Source organism: Cyprinus carpio, chromosome B21, assembly GCF_018340385.1.
Source record: "Cyprinus carpio isolate SPL01 chromosome B21, ASM1834038v1, whole genome shotgun sequence".
Classification (NCBI taxonomy): Eukaryota; Metazoa; Chordata; class Actinopteri; order Cypriniformes; family Cyprinidae; genus Cyprinus; species Cyprinus carpio.
This window is the reverse complement of record NC_056617.1, coordinates 7905112-7924453: the sequence shown is the minus strand read 5'-3', so window position 1 is coordinate 7924453 and position 19342 is coordinate 7905112. Positions and strand designations below refer to the sequence as shown.

At 33.8% G+C, this 19342-nt stretch overlaps 1 protein-coding gene across 3 annotated transcripts in view; it reads left to right on the top strand.

Annotated features, from left to right (window-relative positions):
* The window catches only part of whrna (whirlin a), an 83249-nt gene that overhangs the window by 35354 nt on the left and 28553 nt on the right, over positions 1-19342 (top strand). For all 3 annotated transcript variants that reach the window (XM_042747893.1, XM_042747891.1, XM_042747892.1), the window contains exons 3-4: positions 3345-3566; positions 9672-9797. In XM_042747893.1, coding sequence (XP_042603827.1) covers positions 3345-3566; positions 9672-9797 — 348 coding nt within the window. The remainder of the gene's footprint in view (positions 1-3344; positions 3567-9671; positions 9798-19342) is intronic.

Below are 19342 nucleotides of genomic sequence, written 5' to 3'. Positions count from 1 at the left end.
CCACGCGCAAGATTTATGAGCATAGTCCAAGTCTTCTTCTCCGTTTTTAGTGTATCTCTGTGGCAGAATGACAGCGCCACATGCTGGTCTGGCATGTATACTACATGGTTTTGCGGTTTCGTGTGGACTCGGATATTTCTTGAGACGAGGAAAAAAAGATCGGATTGGGGTAAGCTCCGTCTCCGTGTGGACGGGGCCGAAGAAGTAACGGGTACTTACGGTTATGGATAGAAATGTAGCGGAGTAAAGAGTACAATATTTGCCTCTCAAATGTACTTGAGTAAAGTCATGAGTACTCCCCCAAAAATGATACTCGAGTAAAGTACAGATCCCTCAAAATTGTACTTAAGTACTGTACTCAAGTAAATGTACTCCATTACTGTCCGGCTCTGGACTTCAAAGCTTCAAGATAGAACCAAAAGAATCATAAAAGCATCTAAATATATTATAATATAATATTTAACAATAAACACTTCCATTCAAAAGGCTGGGTGCAGTCATTTTTTTTAAATAAATTAATACTTTTATACAGCAAGAAGACAATAAATTGATCAAAAGTGACAGCAAAGACTTATATTTATTAAAATTAATTTAAAAATAATTAAAAATATACGCTGTTCTTTTGAACTTTCTAGTTATCAAAGAATTGCACCAAATCAGTATATTAGAATGATTTCTGAAGGAACATGTGACACTTAAAACTGTAGGATCCTAATGGCTGCTGAAAATTTGCATTTTAAAACATTAAAACAGAAAACAGTTATTTTTTTAAAACTGTAATAATATTTCACAATATTACTGTTTAACTGTTTTTTAATGAAAATAAATGCAGCCTTATAGTGAGCATAAGAGACTTTTAAAAACATTTAAAAATCAGACTGGTAGTACAATATTATATGGACTACCATTTTGATACTTGTGTGGTAATTTTTCTTTCTTGTCAAGTGTTAGTCTGCTTTCATTATAATTTCAGAGAACAACAAGTACAGTTATATAAAATTTATTTTTTGTGTTAAAACATAAACATGTTTGGAACTATATAAGGGTGCGAAAACATCAGAATGTTATTTTTGGGTGAACTATCTTTTTAAAAAAATTTGTATTATGTCTTTCATCTTTTCCCTTTCTCTTTTTTCTCTGTTCATTCCGATGTGTCTGCATTTTATTTGTCTTTTCTCTGCATTCCTCTATCGCCAAAAAACAACTTGTCTCCCGCTTAAACAAACCCAGGCAAATCCCGTCCCAGGCAAGAAACTAAAGCAAATGGGGACCAGATTAACTACTAAATAAATCCAAACTTTGGGCTTTAAAACATTTTTGGGGATTAACAAAGCACCATTGGTGTTTATTTTGAATGGAAGGAGTGACTAATGAATTAGCAGTTTTATTTTGTTACACTTCAAATCTGGACCACTGTATTTTTCCACTTAAATAACTCAATAAACATTTAGCAGAACTGGGTCAGAGATACGCAATAGAGCACGCCTGCAGACACAAACTCCCTAAACGTTTCTGAAGTGCATTGTGAGGAAGTCTGAGATGCATAGGAAGTAGATGCAGTGGAGCCACCTTGGAGAATTCAAGCCAATAATTCGTTCTGGGGTTGCATTGGGAGGTGTGTGTTTAATGGCAGCTTAGTGTATCTGTTTATGTGTGTGTGTTGTAGAAGAGAGAACAGTGTCATTTCACACTCAGCTGAATTTGTGGCGTCCTGCAGTGCCAGTAGTACTACCCTTGATCTGTGGAGTGATAGTGAGCATAGCAGGCCATCAGAGACCAATGAGGCAAACACCACAGGGACTTCCATGTTCCTCTGTATTGTATGTCTCTGAGCACAGATCTGACCATGTGTTTTAGAAGTGTTGGAGCAATGCAGCTAACTTAACTTTATCTTTCAGTAGTTCAGCTCTTTTCAAAATAACATAGCTAGGCCTATTTCTAACCAGTAGCAATGTGTAGCTTTGTGAAAACTGATCTGTTTTATTGAATTGGTTTGTTCAAATAATTCATGTAAGCAAACTGTTTCTAAATTGATTCACTAGTTCATTTAAATTCTTGCACAGAATTGTCTACACCTCATTTTATGAATATTTAATTCTCATAGTTATTGCTATGTTTTTGATTAATTAGGGTGCTTAGAGTTGTATTAATGTATATTATTAAGTGAATCTGAACCCTATTTGAATGTTATTGGTAAACTCAATCAAAAGATTTAATATACTGGGATGAATAAAAATATGCTTAAAAATATGGGCCAGATTTACTTAACAGGGCAAATTAGCGTAAGAGCGCAATTCCATAAAAGCGCAGATGAGAGGGGAAAATTCTGCGTGTGATTTACTGACAATGCACTCACTAAAGAACACCACACAAATGTAAATCGCATTGCATGATTCATTTTAATATACTCTCCTCCCTTAAATTTTGCATCTGAAAGGGAAACTCTTACAAATACATATTCAATAAGGTCAGGCACAAAAATAACTGTCAGTTATTTTTCAGCGCTAATTCATCACTGCGCGTCTTTATTAAATCCATACTATTTTTATGCCAAAAACGATTTGTGCTGGCGCAAGCTGTTAGTAAATCTGGCCACAAGTTTTAAAAATCTTAAAGATTTTCATTGTTTGATTTGGGCCAATTTACCATTTATTTTTAAATGTATGTGAAATATTTTAAATTATTTATTAATTTATGTTTATTTAATTTTATTGATATAATTATATTTTTATTTAATTGTATTTGTCTATTTATAAAAATGTTACATGTTAAGTAATTTGTTTTTATCTTTTTATTTATTTATTTGTGACTTTTTATTTTTTTTTCTGTTTAATTATTTTATCTATTTATTTATCTATTTATTGATAAAAAAATTAAAGATATTACCTACGTAAATAGCTTCAGAATTTAGCTTCAAAATATGTATTTTTTTACATTTTAAATTAGTTATGTTTATCTGCTTATTTATTTTTTATCCTTTTATTTAATCTATTTATTTAAGTATTTTCTCTATTTATTTTGCTATTTATTATTATTATTATTATTATTATTTTTTTTAATATTGCCTCTTTAAATAGCTTTAATGAATTTAGTTTGTGTTTAACTGTTTTAAATTGTGGCTTATAGCTTGAGTCTGAGCTGATCTTCAGTTTCCCGGTAGCTTTGTTGAGTCTGTGTGCTACTTTGTTTGTGTAAGGCATGTGTGTTGATGGAGCTTTTTATCTTATGGAGTGGAAATGTTAGCATTTTCGCATGAATGTCTTGACATTCCCAACTGTCTCTGCCTTTTATCACTTAGCAGACACGCTAGACTGATTGTATGGCACTGTGTCTCTCTTTAACAGGTGCTGAAGGGCAGCAAAAAGCTCTCCATGTCAGTGCGTTCTGTGGGACGGATCCCGGGCGGTTATGTCACAAATCATGTCTACACCTGGGTGGATCCACAGGGGCGCAGTGTGTCCCCACCCCCTGACCTGCTGGCGGAGCATCGCAGCGCAACCCTGCGCAGGTCCAACAGTCAGGGCCGCAGCCACATGCAGCTTTTGCAGGACGGTGATGAGAAGAAGGTGAAAGTTTACATCTAAATGTATACTTGAATTAAATTATAGCAGCTAGTTTAATGTGTTTACTGTAAATGATGCATATGTAAAAAGGATATGACCAAATTCCATTTAAATACTCGGTTGATAAGATGTTTTTGAAAGAAGTCTCTTATGCACACCAAAGCTGCATGTATTTGATTATAAATAGAGCAAAAACAGTAATATTACGCTCCTATGATTTCCACAATCCGAAATATTAAAATAATTTTTCACACAGAATGTCATGGAATTTGCCAAATTTTAGATTAATGAATCAAAAGTAGGTCAGTACACTTAAATCAAATCGTGGAATGGACTAGTGTCTGTGAACATTAAGCGGCAAAATACAATTTAAATACAAATCCCTCATGTTCTGCGTGTCTCTATATGAATGAATAACGGAGACGCATGTTTTTGTTTACTACACACATACTTAAGCGTGCATGACATTTCAGCCTCTGCTGCCTCAATATATGAGTACATGAACACATGTACATAATCTCCAGAGTTGCCCTGAAAGTCACTTCATGATCATTTTCCTATTTCTTTTGAAAACTATCATCATATCATATTAACAGAGTACTGTAAGGGTCTTCACATCAAACCATCAAAATAAAAGTTTGGTTTAACTTGAAGAAACTGTGACAGAACTAGGTTATATTACTTAATGTAATGATAGTACTACTACTAATAATAATAATAAATTTATTATTAAAACATTACTTTTAAGGAATATTTGCCAGAAAAATTATTTACAAAGATATAATGCTAATACTCAACACATTATTTATGAAAAAAAAAAAACAGAAGAATCCAGAAAATTAATGGAAAACACAGAATTTGGTAAAAAATAAAACTAAATTTGAGAAAAAAGTTTTTATAGGGCCTTAAAAATTTAATATTTGTTAAACTTTCTATTAATTAGACATGCTTTTTGAATAATACAATTTAATTTAACCCTAGAAAACACTAGAGGGTCTAGAAAAAAAATAAAATAAAAATGGAAAAACTGATTTTGGAAAAAAATAAGACGTAATTTGGGAAAAAATAAATAGAAGTATATATTTCTTTTAAAAAATTACTGGCCCCAAACTTGTCAATAGTAGTGTATTTGTCTATGAAAATATAACAGACATTTACTTTACTTTTACTTTTGATTATTTTAATGTATCCTTGATGAATAAAAGCATTTATTTATTTTAAAAAATAATAATCTTACAGACCCCAAACTCTGGAATAGTATTTTATTTGTCTATTACAGTTTTTTCTTTAATTGGTTTAGTACTATTTTCAAGTAAGGTGTACATTTTCAAAACTCTTAGTACAAAACTTTAAACTGATCACACTTGTTACACCACTAGTCATTCTTTCAAAACCTGATCTCATGATTTCATTGTAGTTGTGTATATTTTCATTCCACATAATCATTGTTTCAAAACACAAGGTAATTTGATATGTATTGAGAACATTTTAATTAATCATCAAAACATAACAGTATGATCTGTCAATTTAGTACTTTTAACAATCAGTTCATTCAAGAGCAAACAATACAAGATTCATGTTTCAAATCACCTTTGTTGCTGAAATAATTACAGTAATACAAGCAATAACTGTCATGTTAGAAAATACACTTACATTACCTAACTTGCATATCTCACATAAAATCAATAATGTAATTTGTAAAAGTATTTGTCCCCAAAATATGGTTACAGCAAGTAAACACACACACACACACACACACACACACACACACACACACACACACACACACACACACACACACACACACACACACACACACACACACACACACAGGTTTTCCTATCATTATGGTGACATTCCATAGGAATAATGGGTTTTATAATGTCTTGCCCTACACTAACCCTACTCCTGAACCTACCCTAATGAAATTATATATTTTTTTTCTCATTGGACCCAAAAAAGGACAATGATTTCAGATATTGCCATCTTTGCGGGGACATTTTGTCCCCATAAAAAAGGGTTTACCAGAACCACACACACTCATCTTAGATAAATCACTTTAAGTATAAAAATAATTCAGTGCATTTGGTTATCCCTAAATTGCAATCACGTTCTATAGAAATTAAATATCTATATAAATAATAGACAAATGTATTAAACTGAATGAGAAGTTATGCTAATGAAAAGTTTGATAGTATTAGCTTTATGAAAAGCAGCTACTATGAATGAAACATTTATAGTATAGATGAAATACTTATTTGGTGTAATGAAAAGGATATTTTGTGATTGTGTGTATTGTACTAACACAATTGAAAATATGCTGAAATATTTGAAAAAAAGTGCACTTTTGATGATCTGTTGTGATATTAGTAGAGTTTTGAGAATTTACCAATTGCTTGTGAAAATTGCGCCAAAGCAACATATAACAGAGTTTTCCTAAAATAGTTTCTTCATAAAGCATGTTCATAAAGCAGTTTTGTCCCTAGAAAATAATGAACAAAACAGATGAATAACCCTCCATTCGCTCCAAGTGGGAGACAACTACATAATTATTGAGATACAGTAAACTGTAGATAGAGAACTTCTGATAATTTGCATGTGCAAGAGTCTTTAAACACTCAATGTTAAAACTGCGTTGTTTACAGCTCACCAGCTTCAATAAATGGATGTCATTTTAAGTGCTCCTGTATACCGTAGGTTGAGTGTGGAAATGAGTTTCCACTGGTGCGTAAGAGAGGTGCGGATGAAGAATTTGCCTTGTCTTTCATGAAAGTCGTCTATGCTATTATTTCCTTAAACCAAAGCTCTTTATCTTATTTGTGCCAGCTGATGACAACCTCAGTGCTGTCGAAGTGCCAATGGACCGCTGCCCTTTTCTATAAGTCATCATTTATCCGCTGTCACACATGCACATCTCTGGGCTAAACTATCTTTGATCATCTCCCCTAGCTTATGGGCAGTAGCTCTTTAAAACTAAGCCTGATTTGGTTTACTTGTGATTTTTTCGTTTACTTCTGATAAGCTTTTTGTGCTCAGTTCATTTGATTAGTTAAAAAAACAGTAGCGATGTGTGTGAATTAGTGTGTGTGTTTGATTTGCATTTTACAGAAGTCTTTCTGGTAAACATACACAATGTGTACTCGGCTGATAAACCCTTGACGGCGATGCATTTCCATTTAGAACAATACCCACTATTAGGAGCAAATCCAAACCGGTGGATTAGTGTTTTGGGCTAGGTGTCTTTTATCAGCAAATTATTGAATATGTATGAAACAGCAAATACAAGAGTCTGTACCACAGTTACTCAGTCTCCATCAGACCTGAACAAAACTAAGACGTCTGCAGTTGTACGCAGGTGCTCTGTTATGAATTTTTATTTGCCTAAGGAACTGTGAGCGCACACTGTTAGTCGGACAAATTAAGCAATCAATCACTGTACATTTTCCATTTTGGCTCCTTTTAAATGTGAGAACCTTTTTCCATCCACTTCCCAAATAGCACTGTTCCTTACCTCTCTATTTTTTGTATTCTGTGCCAGAAGTGGTTAAACACACAGAGGTCTGTGTGTGTTTGTGTGTGTAAAGCAGCCTGTGTGAAGTATTTGGATGCTTAAGCCACACATCAAAATGTCTGAATGTCATGCTTTTTTTTTTTAAATAAATAAATCAGCACAAAGATAAACTACTGTTTTAATTCAGAAGTCTCTTGTGTTTACTTAGGCTGCATTTATTTGATTAAAAATGCAGTAAAACTATAATATTGTGAAATATTGCAAACAGTGATGACCTTTTTTGTGGGCGGAGCCTATCTGGTGGCTGAAAATGATGGTTTTCAAGTAGCATTCTATGGGGCCATGGAATAAAAGAATTTAAAAAAGGTCAATTTGAGTTTATATTTCAAAATTCTGATAAGGAAAAACAACTTGTCATTCTCTTTGAAGACAGTATTCTATAAAAATTATTTGCATTCTGATTCTGGCATCAAAAGGCACAACATTTTTTTTTTCTCTAATTCCATGGATTTTATCTCCCTCCAACTTGTTACCCGAGTTTTATTAATATCAATGTTGAAAACAATTAATATTACATTATACAACTTATTTTTTACAGAAACTGCTACACTTTTTCTGTCTGCTCCTCAAATTTGCCCTAGCACTATTACTCACCCCTCCGTAATTTCTTCTGTTCTCACCTGTGTGCCAGAATTTGTTAAATGTGGTTATAGGGGGAGAGTTTTATGAGCTATTCATCCAGGTGTAAATCTGCCAAGGCCATTGGAAGAGCGCACGCTCTTTCTCAGGCCCTGCAGCCGTTGGAAGCGAGCGCGCCGACTTCATCAGTACTGCACAGCGCAGCAGAAATCTGCCTCGGTCCGCCCTGATTTACTACCCTCTTGTTCAGTCTCACAACATGGTGAAGCAATTTGCAGGGTAATTCTAACAAATTCCTCGGTACCGAAACGAAAGTTGCGTAGAAAGCTCATTTGAAAGCCGAAGTCTGTTTAGCCTTTAGCACGCTTTGAAAGAAGAATCAAAAATAAATATAAGAAGGCATTCATGAGAGAGACATTTATAAATGTGTGGCATTATGAACAATGACACACACAAAACAGAGTATGGCTCTAGCCCTACACCACCTTGACCTTTCAGGGATGGCTAGTACTAACCTTTAAGCAGCGTTCTAGTGGGTGACAGATGCTTTTGGTGGGTGCTGGTTTTGGACGAGACGGCGCACTGCCGCATTGATCTCCCAGAGTGCTCTGGTGACCCCGTCTGATTGGCTCTGCGGGGATTCTATGATGCATTCTAATCACAGCACTATTGTTGCTTTTGTGTGCTGTGCATTGAAGAGGTCGTGGGAGTCACATGAGTCCTTCTGCTGGTTCAGCAGAACTGTCGTTTGCTACGGCGCATAGGTTGTTAGAGTCGAGAATTATAGTTGCAAGGCACAGTAATGGCTGCTCTATATTTGAGAGGTGAACAACACATTGTGGAAGTATTTTAATTTCCTTGTCGCCGTAATGTCAGTGCTACATTTCAGTGTGTTTGTGTTTGTAGAGCAGTTTGTGTGAAGTATTTGGATGCTTAAGCCACTCTTTAAAATGTCTGATTGCTAATGCATCAGATAAAATGTAATTCCAAGTGAATTTATGTGAAATTATTTGAGCACAAACACTATTTTAAAACATGAAACAAGATACACTACTGTTAAAAAGTTTGTAAGTCACTTATGCTCGCCAAGGCTGCATTTATTTGATCCAAAATACAGTAAAAACTGTATTAAAATTGTTACAATATTAAAATAACTGATTTCTATTTTAATATAGCCTGTTTTAGAATGTAATTTATTCCTGTGATGGCAAAGCTGAATTTTCAACAATCCTCAGTGCCACACGATCCTTAAGAAATCGTTCTAATATGCTGATTTGTAACTAAAGAAACATTTCTTATTATTTTTAATGTAAAAAAAATAAGGCTGTGTAAAAAAAAATATAGATATCTCGATATTAATCGATTAGCATTTTTACGGAACGATATTGATTCTTAAATCCCAAGAATCGATTAGTCTAGCCTGTTTTCAGTTAATGGACGGAACGTTGAAGGGCACTTCCTATCTAATAGGCTATATCGCAATAAGCATTGTGCTTTGGTACCTTTAATATGAAGCAAAGTCTCAGATTTCAAATTCTGTCCATTGTATTGCAGTATTCTTGTAGGCTTTATTTTATAGCATTTGTTGAGAGATATTTTCCTTGAGAAAATTTGGGATGTACTGTACCTGATATATATCCAAAATAATTGAAATCGCATCGAATTGAATCGCAAGCTTGTGGATGAGAATCGAATCGTGAAATTTGTGTCAAAACCCAGCCCTATTAAAAAAACATTGTGCTGCTTGATATTTTTGTTGAATCCATGATACATTTTTATAGAAATCTTTTGTAATCTGAAGTAAATGACACCTTTTTTAATGTCATTTCTTTGCTAAATAATAGTGTTAACTTCTTTAATAATAAAACGTAGTCACCCATGATTTGAAATGCATTTTTTAATGTGTAACTTGTTTATTTGATTTAGCTTTTAATCAGACAATCTCTTCCTCTTCGCAGGTAAATTTGGTTCTGGATGACGGCCGTTCTCTGGGTCTCATGATCCGCGGAGGGGCTGAGTACTCTCTGGGTATCTACATCACAGGTGTGGACAGAGGCTCTGCAGCAGAGTGTGGAGGACTAAAGGTACAGTTTATGCCTGTTTCACCCACATCCTTTCATTTGATCTATTTTTATTGATTTTTGCTTCATTTGTTTTACCGGTGTCTCTAACTGTCCCACTGTTGAGAGTATTTCACACTCCTTAGTCTGTCTTTCTCTCTCATTTCTTGCATTAATTGTTCCACAGCTCTTTGACATGTTAATTTTAATTTTCTCTTTCCAGATATTTAAGGTTTTCTTTGTTACTTTCAGTCTTTTGTATCAGGTTTTGCCTACACTGTGAGCAGCAGCCAATGTGTTCTGTGAGGAAAAAAGCTTAGTAAACAGACTTCATGATGTCTTCATGAAAATGCAAAAAGGTTTTTGTGTTGGTTGGGTGTGGTTAGGGCTTAGAATATCTAATAATCATTATCTCAGTGTAAAAACAAAAGAAGTCAATGCAAAGTCTCTACCAAAATACACTGTTCTTTGCCCACTGTCTAACAGGCATCCCACAGATCTGCTGATTTGTTGACTGATAAAACATGTTTGTATACTCTGTCCAAAGAGTCCAGGTGGTTTACCTCTGACCGCTTTGATTTTAGCGCTTCCCTCAAGTGTGTTTGTGCATGAAAGAAGGAGAAAGAAGTATTGGAGTCCACTGTGAAGTGCCTGTGATTTTTTCCTCTAGCTATTCTTCTGTTGAATAATATGCCCAGACATCCTGCGTTTATTCCATTGTTAGATTTTTCACCACAATTTGAGGTGAATATCATTATTATGTGGTGTCAGGGAAAGTTTTAAGCTCTTTTTAAGCTGGCAGTTCGCTTTGTGCCCAGCCTTTAGATTCATGATGGGATTGAGAGGAGATGGCCGTTTAAAAGGAGGGCGATCCAGATATACTCATGAAGAGAGAGAGAGTTGGAGAGAGTGCTGGATGTTTTATCTTCAGGCCATATGTCTGTTCAGAAGAGAGATGTGAGATGGATTTCTGGGCAGTGGTTTGGCAGGAAGCTGTGTTTACAATGCCTCATTGCTGCTGTGGGATTCCATAAACATGAAAGCAAATTCACACGCATTTATCATGGCGCATATACTGTATGAAATATAACATATACTACTGTACATTAACCTTTAGACGTTTGGGGTCAGTATTTTATTTATTTTGAAAGAAATTTAATTATTTTATGTATCTGACACATTTTGGTAAATTGTAGCAGAAAAGATGTTTACTGTAAAATGTTACAAAATATTTCATTCTAAAACAAATGCTGTCCTTTTGAGCTTTCTATTTTTTAAATAATCCTGAAATTGATCACAAAACTAGCTACAGTACAAAACTGTTTTCAACAAATAAAAATGTTTCTTGAGCACCAGAACAGCTTATTAGAATGATTTCTGAAAGATCATGTGACACTGAAGACTGGTATAACAGAGTAAATTCAGCTTTGCCATCAAAGGAATAAATTAAATTTTAAAATATATTAAAATAGTAAACAGTTACTTAAATTTGTAATAATATTTCAGTTTTACTTTTTGAGACTTCTTTCAAAAACATTAAAAGCTGTCCCCAAACTTTTGAAAAAAAAAAAAATCTTTATTTCTTTCTTTGAAAGTATCTCTAGACAGCTAATATATCAACGTGAAAAATTATAGCGATGTGTGTGCAATGTATTCTACTGTTATAGTATATTTTTGTCCTTTTTGTAGCTTGACTGTCATGGTCGCTATGAACTGTCTTTGTAAAAATGAGCAGGTAAGCCTCAATGATTGTGAACCACCACTCCAGAGTGAAAAAATATAGATTTCATCCAAATAGCCCGGCACTCAGAGTGATTGTGTTATTAGAGTGTTAGCAGCAGATGAACCCCTGACCCCACACCCCAATATAACACACAAGCAGAAAAACACAAATGGACAGATCAGTGAACCCAGGTGGATGAAACATCTATTTTCTAACAGATCCCTTGAGATGGATGTAAGGCCAAGGGGTCTGTAGAGAGGTTGCCTTCGATTTGTGCAGCCCCATATATACTAAGCTGTGTGAAAAGAGGCATGAATTGGTATTGGCAACAAATCCCTTTTTGTTCAAAGCAGAAGTGATCCATCTTGGAATTAACGGACTTCATAAATATTAATGCTGTGTTCCATTCAATTGAGAAAGCCAGAATTTCTAACTTGGAGACTTTCAAATCGGAAATCACAAAGTGACTGCCAGTATGAGTCGTAGAGACAGATTTTGATGTTATAATGCTTTGTTATGCATGCAGGGTTTAAAGGGATAATTCACCAAAAAATTAAAATTCTGTCATTAATTGCTCACCCTCATGTCGTTACAAACAGCCTTCGTTCATCTTCAGAACACAAATTTAGATATGTTTGATTAAATCTGAGAGCTTTCTGACCCTCCATAGAAAGCAACGCAACTGACATGTTCAAGGCCTAGAAAGGTAGTAAGGACATTGCTAAAATAGTCCATGTAACATCAGTGGTACAACCGTAATTTTATGAAGCTACGAAAATACTTTTTGTGCACAAAGAAAACAAAAATTATGACTTTATTCAACAATTTCTTCTCTTCCGTGTCAGTCTTTTACCTTTCTGGTAAATTGCTGTCTATGCAGGGTTATAAAGCTCTCGGATTTCATCAAAAATATCTTAATTTGTGTTTTGAAGATTAATGAAGGTCTTATGGATTTGAAATGACGTGAGTGTAATTAATGATAGAATTTTCATTTTACTGTATATTAGTATAAACGTCAGATAGAATAGATAGAATTTATTATTATAAATATTCCAGATTTGATTCTTCCGAAAGACTCTGATCTTTTGATTCAGTTCATTGAAAGGTCCCAATTTGAATTGTTCCATAATTTGCAAGTGATGACAATTCTGTCATAATTTACTCGCCTTCAAATTGTTGCACACCTGTATCAATTTCCTTCAGCCGTTGAACACAAAATAAGATATTTTGAAAAGCTAGCCGTAACCATTGACTTCCATAGTATGGGAAAAAATATTGTAGAAGTCAATGGCTATTCTGTTTGATTACCAACATTCTTCAAAATATCTTCTTCTAGAGACATCCTATATTTTACAAAACAAAGTAATGCTCAGCAGCATTTAACGTAATAGTTAACAATATAAAGTTATAAAATGAATCATTTGCATGTCAATATAAACTGATTCACTGAAATGAATCATACACCCTTATGTACAGTAAGAGAATAGTCTAGGAGAGTATGTTTGATTAATGCTTCAGCTCACTTGACTGTAAAGCTGTGTTTACAATACAGTCTGACATTAACAACAGCCATATATTTTGAGATACTGGAAGAAGTAGCTTGTTGCATTTTAAAAAAAAACTACTGAAAAATGTCCAAACCTGCATTCATTTCTTTCTTCTGTGAAACGCAAAATAAGACTTTGTGAAAAAATGACTTTGAATACAGAACAATATAAGTCAGTGGGGTCCAATGTTGTTGGGGCTCCAACTTTCTTTGGAATATCTTTCTTTATTCCACGCTGCCACAGTGGAATGTGTTTATCACACTCAGGACAGTAGTGATGGATGAATTTAGTCCTATCTCTGAAATGATTATGACCGCAGTAGCACTTTCTTCCTCAGGCAACACCAGCACTTGTTTGCAAACAATATCTGTTGTCTTATCTCACTCCCTGCCATTATCTTTATCTCCAACCCTGGGGTTTAGGAGGATGAACCAGAGGTGTAAAATGTAAGAGGTCTTCGAGGTGGATGCAGCTCATAGAGTTTTAATTGGATGGAATAAGGTGCTTGCACACTGAGAAGTCTCTCAGCTTCAGTGTTAAAGAGCACAAAACCCCTACTAACCCCTGAAGAGCTGGAGTTAATCAGTGTGCATTCACTCAAGCCTCAGCCTCTGTTTCTGTTTTCGTCTTCCTCCTATCTTGGAAATGCTTTTCTGCGGTGTTATTCTTTTATTTGTATGCATATGTCTTGCTGTCTGTGCTTGCTTTATTGCAGTCTCACTTTGGGCTGCTCCTCTATAACTGTACTAAATGGATAATGAGCAATACAATTAAGGCACTTCTTGGCTGCAGGATGGTAAGACACTTATTGGGAGTGGTGTTGTAGTTTGTAACGGTCAAATTACTAAAACCCATAAAAGTATAAAGGCTTTTTAGGGCTTCATTCAGTAACTGAGTTTTTAGTGAAACTCAGCTGCTCCATTAGCTGATATTGTCAACCTGAGGCCTAAGGTTCAGACACAGTTTCTTTGAAGTCTTTTTTATTCAGTAAATTGGACCTGTTAAACTTTCTACAGTATCTCTGCCTATTTATCTCTCTCTCTCTCTGTTTACTTTATTTAATTTTATAAGTTGATTTTAGTTTATTTTTAGAAGAAGAAATACATGATTTCCCGACTAAATTTTATTTTAGTTTATTTTTTACTTTGTATTTTATTTTATTTTCAAAAGAAGAAATCCACCATTCCCTTCCTGTTAAGTTGAATTTTTAAACTCTAACGTTAATTTTATTTCATTTATTTTTCCTTTTTTTCTCAAAAGAAATCCACCTGCATTTTTAAACTGTACATTTTATTTTATTTTATTTTAGCTGATCTTTAAGTGAAAATCATGTGATTGCCCTGTCAGATTCCTTTTAAAAAATCACAAAACCTTGGAGACTCCTATAAAGTAGTGCTTTCTTGTACTTGCAAATGACACACAGAATTGCTTGAATGTCTGTGATCTGCAGTCAGATGTCCCTTCACCTTTGCCCAGCGTGCTTTTCACCTCAATAATATTTTATAGCTCATACTTTTTAAAGCTGTTATGATCCTTATCAGTCATATTGAGTGCCAGTTCCCTCTCTAGTCAGCTGTCCACCCTGCGTCACATAAAGCCACTTCACTTTGGTCCTTGAGGAGTTGAGAAGAAAGTCATTTGCTGTGGAAACTTTTGCTTAGGGGAATCGTACACTTTCACTGTGATATTTAGGGACATTTTCAGTTTGATGTTTTCCTACCTTAACCAGAAAGCATATAGCCATATCCACAGACAGATACCCATAGGCAGCCTTTCAGAGGAGGAGGCTGTTCATCATAAGAAAAATCCCTCCAGACTAATAAAAGCCTTTTAGACTGTGAACGTGACTACTTTTGCACATTTGTAATCTATTTTGAAATGGTCACGCCTCTGTGTGATTGACAAATACGGTAGTTTCATGGAAGAAGAGTCTGGACTCTGGGTGGGCCTGTCTGTATGGCTGCTCCTGTCACTGTGAGTTAGTAATACTCAAACTTAAAGTACTCTTGGTGTAGCCATACGTCTTAAACAGCCATTAAGTACAATGATAAATGAATGAAGGGATGGGGTAAGCACCACTTTGTCCGTATTCAGAGCATGACCGTTCATTAGAGAATGGTAGAAAGAAAGACGGAGAGTAAGATGGACAGAAACAATGATTTAAACCAGTATTAAAGAATGATGACAAGACAGACTGAAAGGACAAAATGATAAAATCTCTTATCCAAGCGAACATACTTATAACTGAATACTACAAGAATATAAGTAAAAAAATATATATATGTATAAAAAATGTTTTTTAACCTTATGTTCTAAATAATAAAAGAAAACTAAACTTCAACTGTGGTTGAAAAACTATAGAGAAAATAAAGCTGTCACTTTATATATATATGTGTGTGTGTGTGTGTGTGTGTGTGTGTGTGTGTGTGTGTGTGTGTATATATATATACACACACACATACATACATACATACATACATACATACATTTTTTATAAAAATTAAAAATAGCTTTTTTGGCATAACTGTAAAAAGTACAATATTGCCAAAGCTTGGAATATAAAGAATATAATATAAAGAGAGATTATATAAATAATATAGTGTTTCACATGTGAATTTGATGATTGTTGTTGAAAATATCAAAATATCATAATTTTACTGCCTATTTTTTTTTTTAGCAAATAATTTTTTATAGTTTCAAAAAGTAATCTTTTTCTTACAACCCTACTATATATATATATATATATATATATATATATATATATATATATATATATATATATTATATATATATATATATATATAGTGCAATTTGTTGTGTAGGGAATGTTGGGTTGTAAGAAAAAGATTACTTTTGAAACAATAAAAAATTATTTGCTAAAAAAAAATAAAAAATAGGTAGTAAAATTACGATATTTTGATATTTTCAACAACAATCATCAAATTCACATGTAAAACACTATATTATTTATACAGTATAATCTCAATTATAATCTTCATCTCAATGGCAGTTGTTTTGTTTCTCTAAATAAAGCTTGCAAATATTATATATATATATATATATATATAATATTTGCAAGTTTTATTTAGAGAAACAAAACAACTGCCATTGAGATGAATGGGAATGCTATCAGAATAGTTTTCTCCACGTCTATCTAAAGCAATTTAAAGTTCCTTTGAAACTAGTATTATAATAACAAACTTAAATGCACAACAGCAACCTTGCAGGTGACAAAGTGAGTGTGTAAAGATAAAAATTTATAGTCTTGTATTTGGCTTACAGCTGCAACCTCTAAACTACTTTGCTAAATGAAGAACGAGTGATGCACTATGCTCTGACGTTTGATGTAACAGTAGAGCAGATGTTATTCTTCTCATAGACCTGGATTTGTAACAAAGCATGATTGCTGTGTGCATTAGCCACGGTTTCTGATTGCTGTCTGGATATTGGAGCCATTTGGGAAAAACAAGCAGCCAAGCCCATTTCTCATCCGTCTTCTCTTCCATCATTTTCTTCCTCCTCCATCAGGAAAGAGAGAAATGTCAGGGATGCCGTGGTTGGGGCAGGCGTTCTTCCAAATGCCAAGCATTTTCCTCATTCACTCTCAAGGGCCTTTGCACTGACAGAAGTGATATCTCTGGAGGCCTCCCAGTCTTCGCTGTTGGCTTCTTGTCGACTACTCAACTTTTTAGCCGACTGTCTGTACTCCCATTGGCGGTCACAGCATCACGGCGCTGCTTATTTGCATTCAGTTGTCTCTCGTGTTGTTAAAAATCGACGTTGCTCATTGAAAATGAATGCAGGGAGTGCAAAATGCAGTTAAAGGGAAAAAAATGGAGTGATGTGAAAGAAAAGAAGAGAGAGAGAGAGAGAGAGAGAGAGAGAGAGAGAGAGAAGGGCTGAACTGCAATGTTAACATGAGGATTATTCATCTTCATCCTGTCATGATTATACTCCTCACATGATTCCAAGTCATGAGAGGTCAGGACAGATGATGTAGAGGAGTTCAGAGGAGATTAAATGATGGCCTGTGGCTTTACATATATATATATATATACTGTAAATATTTACACACACACAGTTATATATATTCCTCTCTTACAAATCAGATTTCATATTTCTTGGTCTTTTTGATTTACATTTAAATAAATAGCATTTCATGTTTATTTTCTTTCTTTTTTTATTTTTATTTGTTTGTTTCCAAACTTTGCTTTTTAGGTGCTAAGTCTATCAAACAACTTGGGTTACATCTAGATTACAGTTCTTCATCATGCAATAACTTTTTTTAACTTGTTATTTTAGTATATTTTTCAATTTAACTTTTGTTTGAGGTTTAGGTGCTTTTGCTATTTTTATTAATTAAAAAAAATAATTATAGCTATATATTTCTATTTTTATATTATATTTTATATATTTTATATATTTATATCTTATACAGGTATAGCTATTTAGTATTTTTCATTCTTTATTTGATTTTTATTAGAGTTTTTTTTTTTTTAGGGCTTCAATAGTTTTAGTACTTCAACTTTAACTCATTTATTTGAGTTAGTTGGCCAGCCAGCATTTCTAAGCTTTCTCTCTTTTTTTTCCTGATATTTATATTTAATTTAATTTCAACTTTATTTCAATAACTGGCAACAGTTTTTAATAGTTTTTAGTTTAGGTTTAGTTAAAAACAATGGTCCATAGTACTAGTGCACTATATTTCAGGTCTTTTGCCATTTTATAGCCAATTATAACACCTTTTTTTTTTTTTTTTTTTTAAAAAGCAGCATGGACATTTTTGAGAATTTCTTGTTTTGACTTTTACAGAAAAAAAGTTTTATAGCCATTTATTACTTTTTATTATTATTTATAAAGCAGCATGGACATTTTTGAGAATTTCTCTTTTCGACTGTTTTGAAGTCATAGAGGTTTAGAATGACTTAATTTTTTTTGGTGATCTATTCCTTTAAAATCTTTTTAAGAGTTTCTCTCTCACATTCCTCCATGGTTTGATGTGTTTCCTGTAATAAGCGTATCTGTTGTCTCACAGCGTTTGAACACTCTGGAGTGATACACTGAAAAGAAATGGCAGGAGATAAACCTGAGCTAATGATCGGCTGTTTCGCTAGGGATAGCAAGAGCTTGTATCTGCTGCATCGATTTCAAATACCTCTCTTGTGTTCTTTGGGAAAACAAAGCTGTATTGCGTCCAAATTGATCAACACCATAATTTATTAATATCATGATTACTGGAAAGCCTCTTTAATTACCCTCAAGCGTCTTTGGGCGGGCAGAGGGGCAGGCCGGTATTGATCCATAAAGAGAACTGGGATGAAACTGAGAGATAGTGATGAAAACAGAACAAGAGCAAGATAAAGGGAAATGGAGCCAGTTTGCTTTTGTGACGAGTTAATCCCAGAGTAAGAGCTTCAAAATAGAAATATTTTACTCAGAGCCGAACTGACAAAAGAAGAAACAATGACTGAGATAAATGAGTGACAAGCAGAAGGAGCATGGGGAAAAGATAAAGAGCAGATCAACGAGTGGGAGGATGAATGGATGAGATGAGGAGACTGTCAGAACCATCCAGAAGAAATGTACCATGTTTGTAGCACTAAAGCTACAGCATGTCTCTTTTTTGGCATCTCTTCAGTTTCTCATCCAATACTGAGAAATGAAGCGATTGACTTAAGACATATTACATTTACAGTAAAAGCAGGACTACATGCTTTGCCATCTAAACTGAATCTTTTTCAGTGGCATGTGGTTGACTGAAATGAGGCAAAATGTTCTTTTTCTTTTTTATACAGTTTGCAGGTTAAAGGCAAGGAAAACCATGCAGTAGATGTATTTAAATTTAATGTAATTTGAGAGAAAAATGTGTTTTTTAAGAATAGTATATTATAATGTTAATATGTTGAGATTAAGTTGAGAAAATGTTTCATGCAGTGTTTTAAAAAAATATATTTACATTGTTACCATTTAATTTTTCATTCTGCTCTCTAAAGGCTGGTACAGTATATCATAAGATTATGATATCATTTTTTTTATTTTTTGCTGATATTGTTCTGTCCTTTATAAATCAGATATTTTTGTTGAAGCCAAATATTGCCTTTTTTCATATTAATTATTTATTTATTTGTTTTTTCATTTATTTGACATGAAAAATATTTGGCTACTTTATATTTTAGGAAGGGGCCTTTGCAAGGACCATGATGTTTGGCCAGGTTTGCAGTAGCCAAGGTTCAACATTAACCCTTCATTAACACCAGACAAGTAACATGATTAAAACATCAATAACCAAAAATAACTAT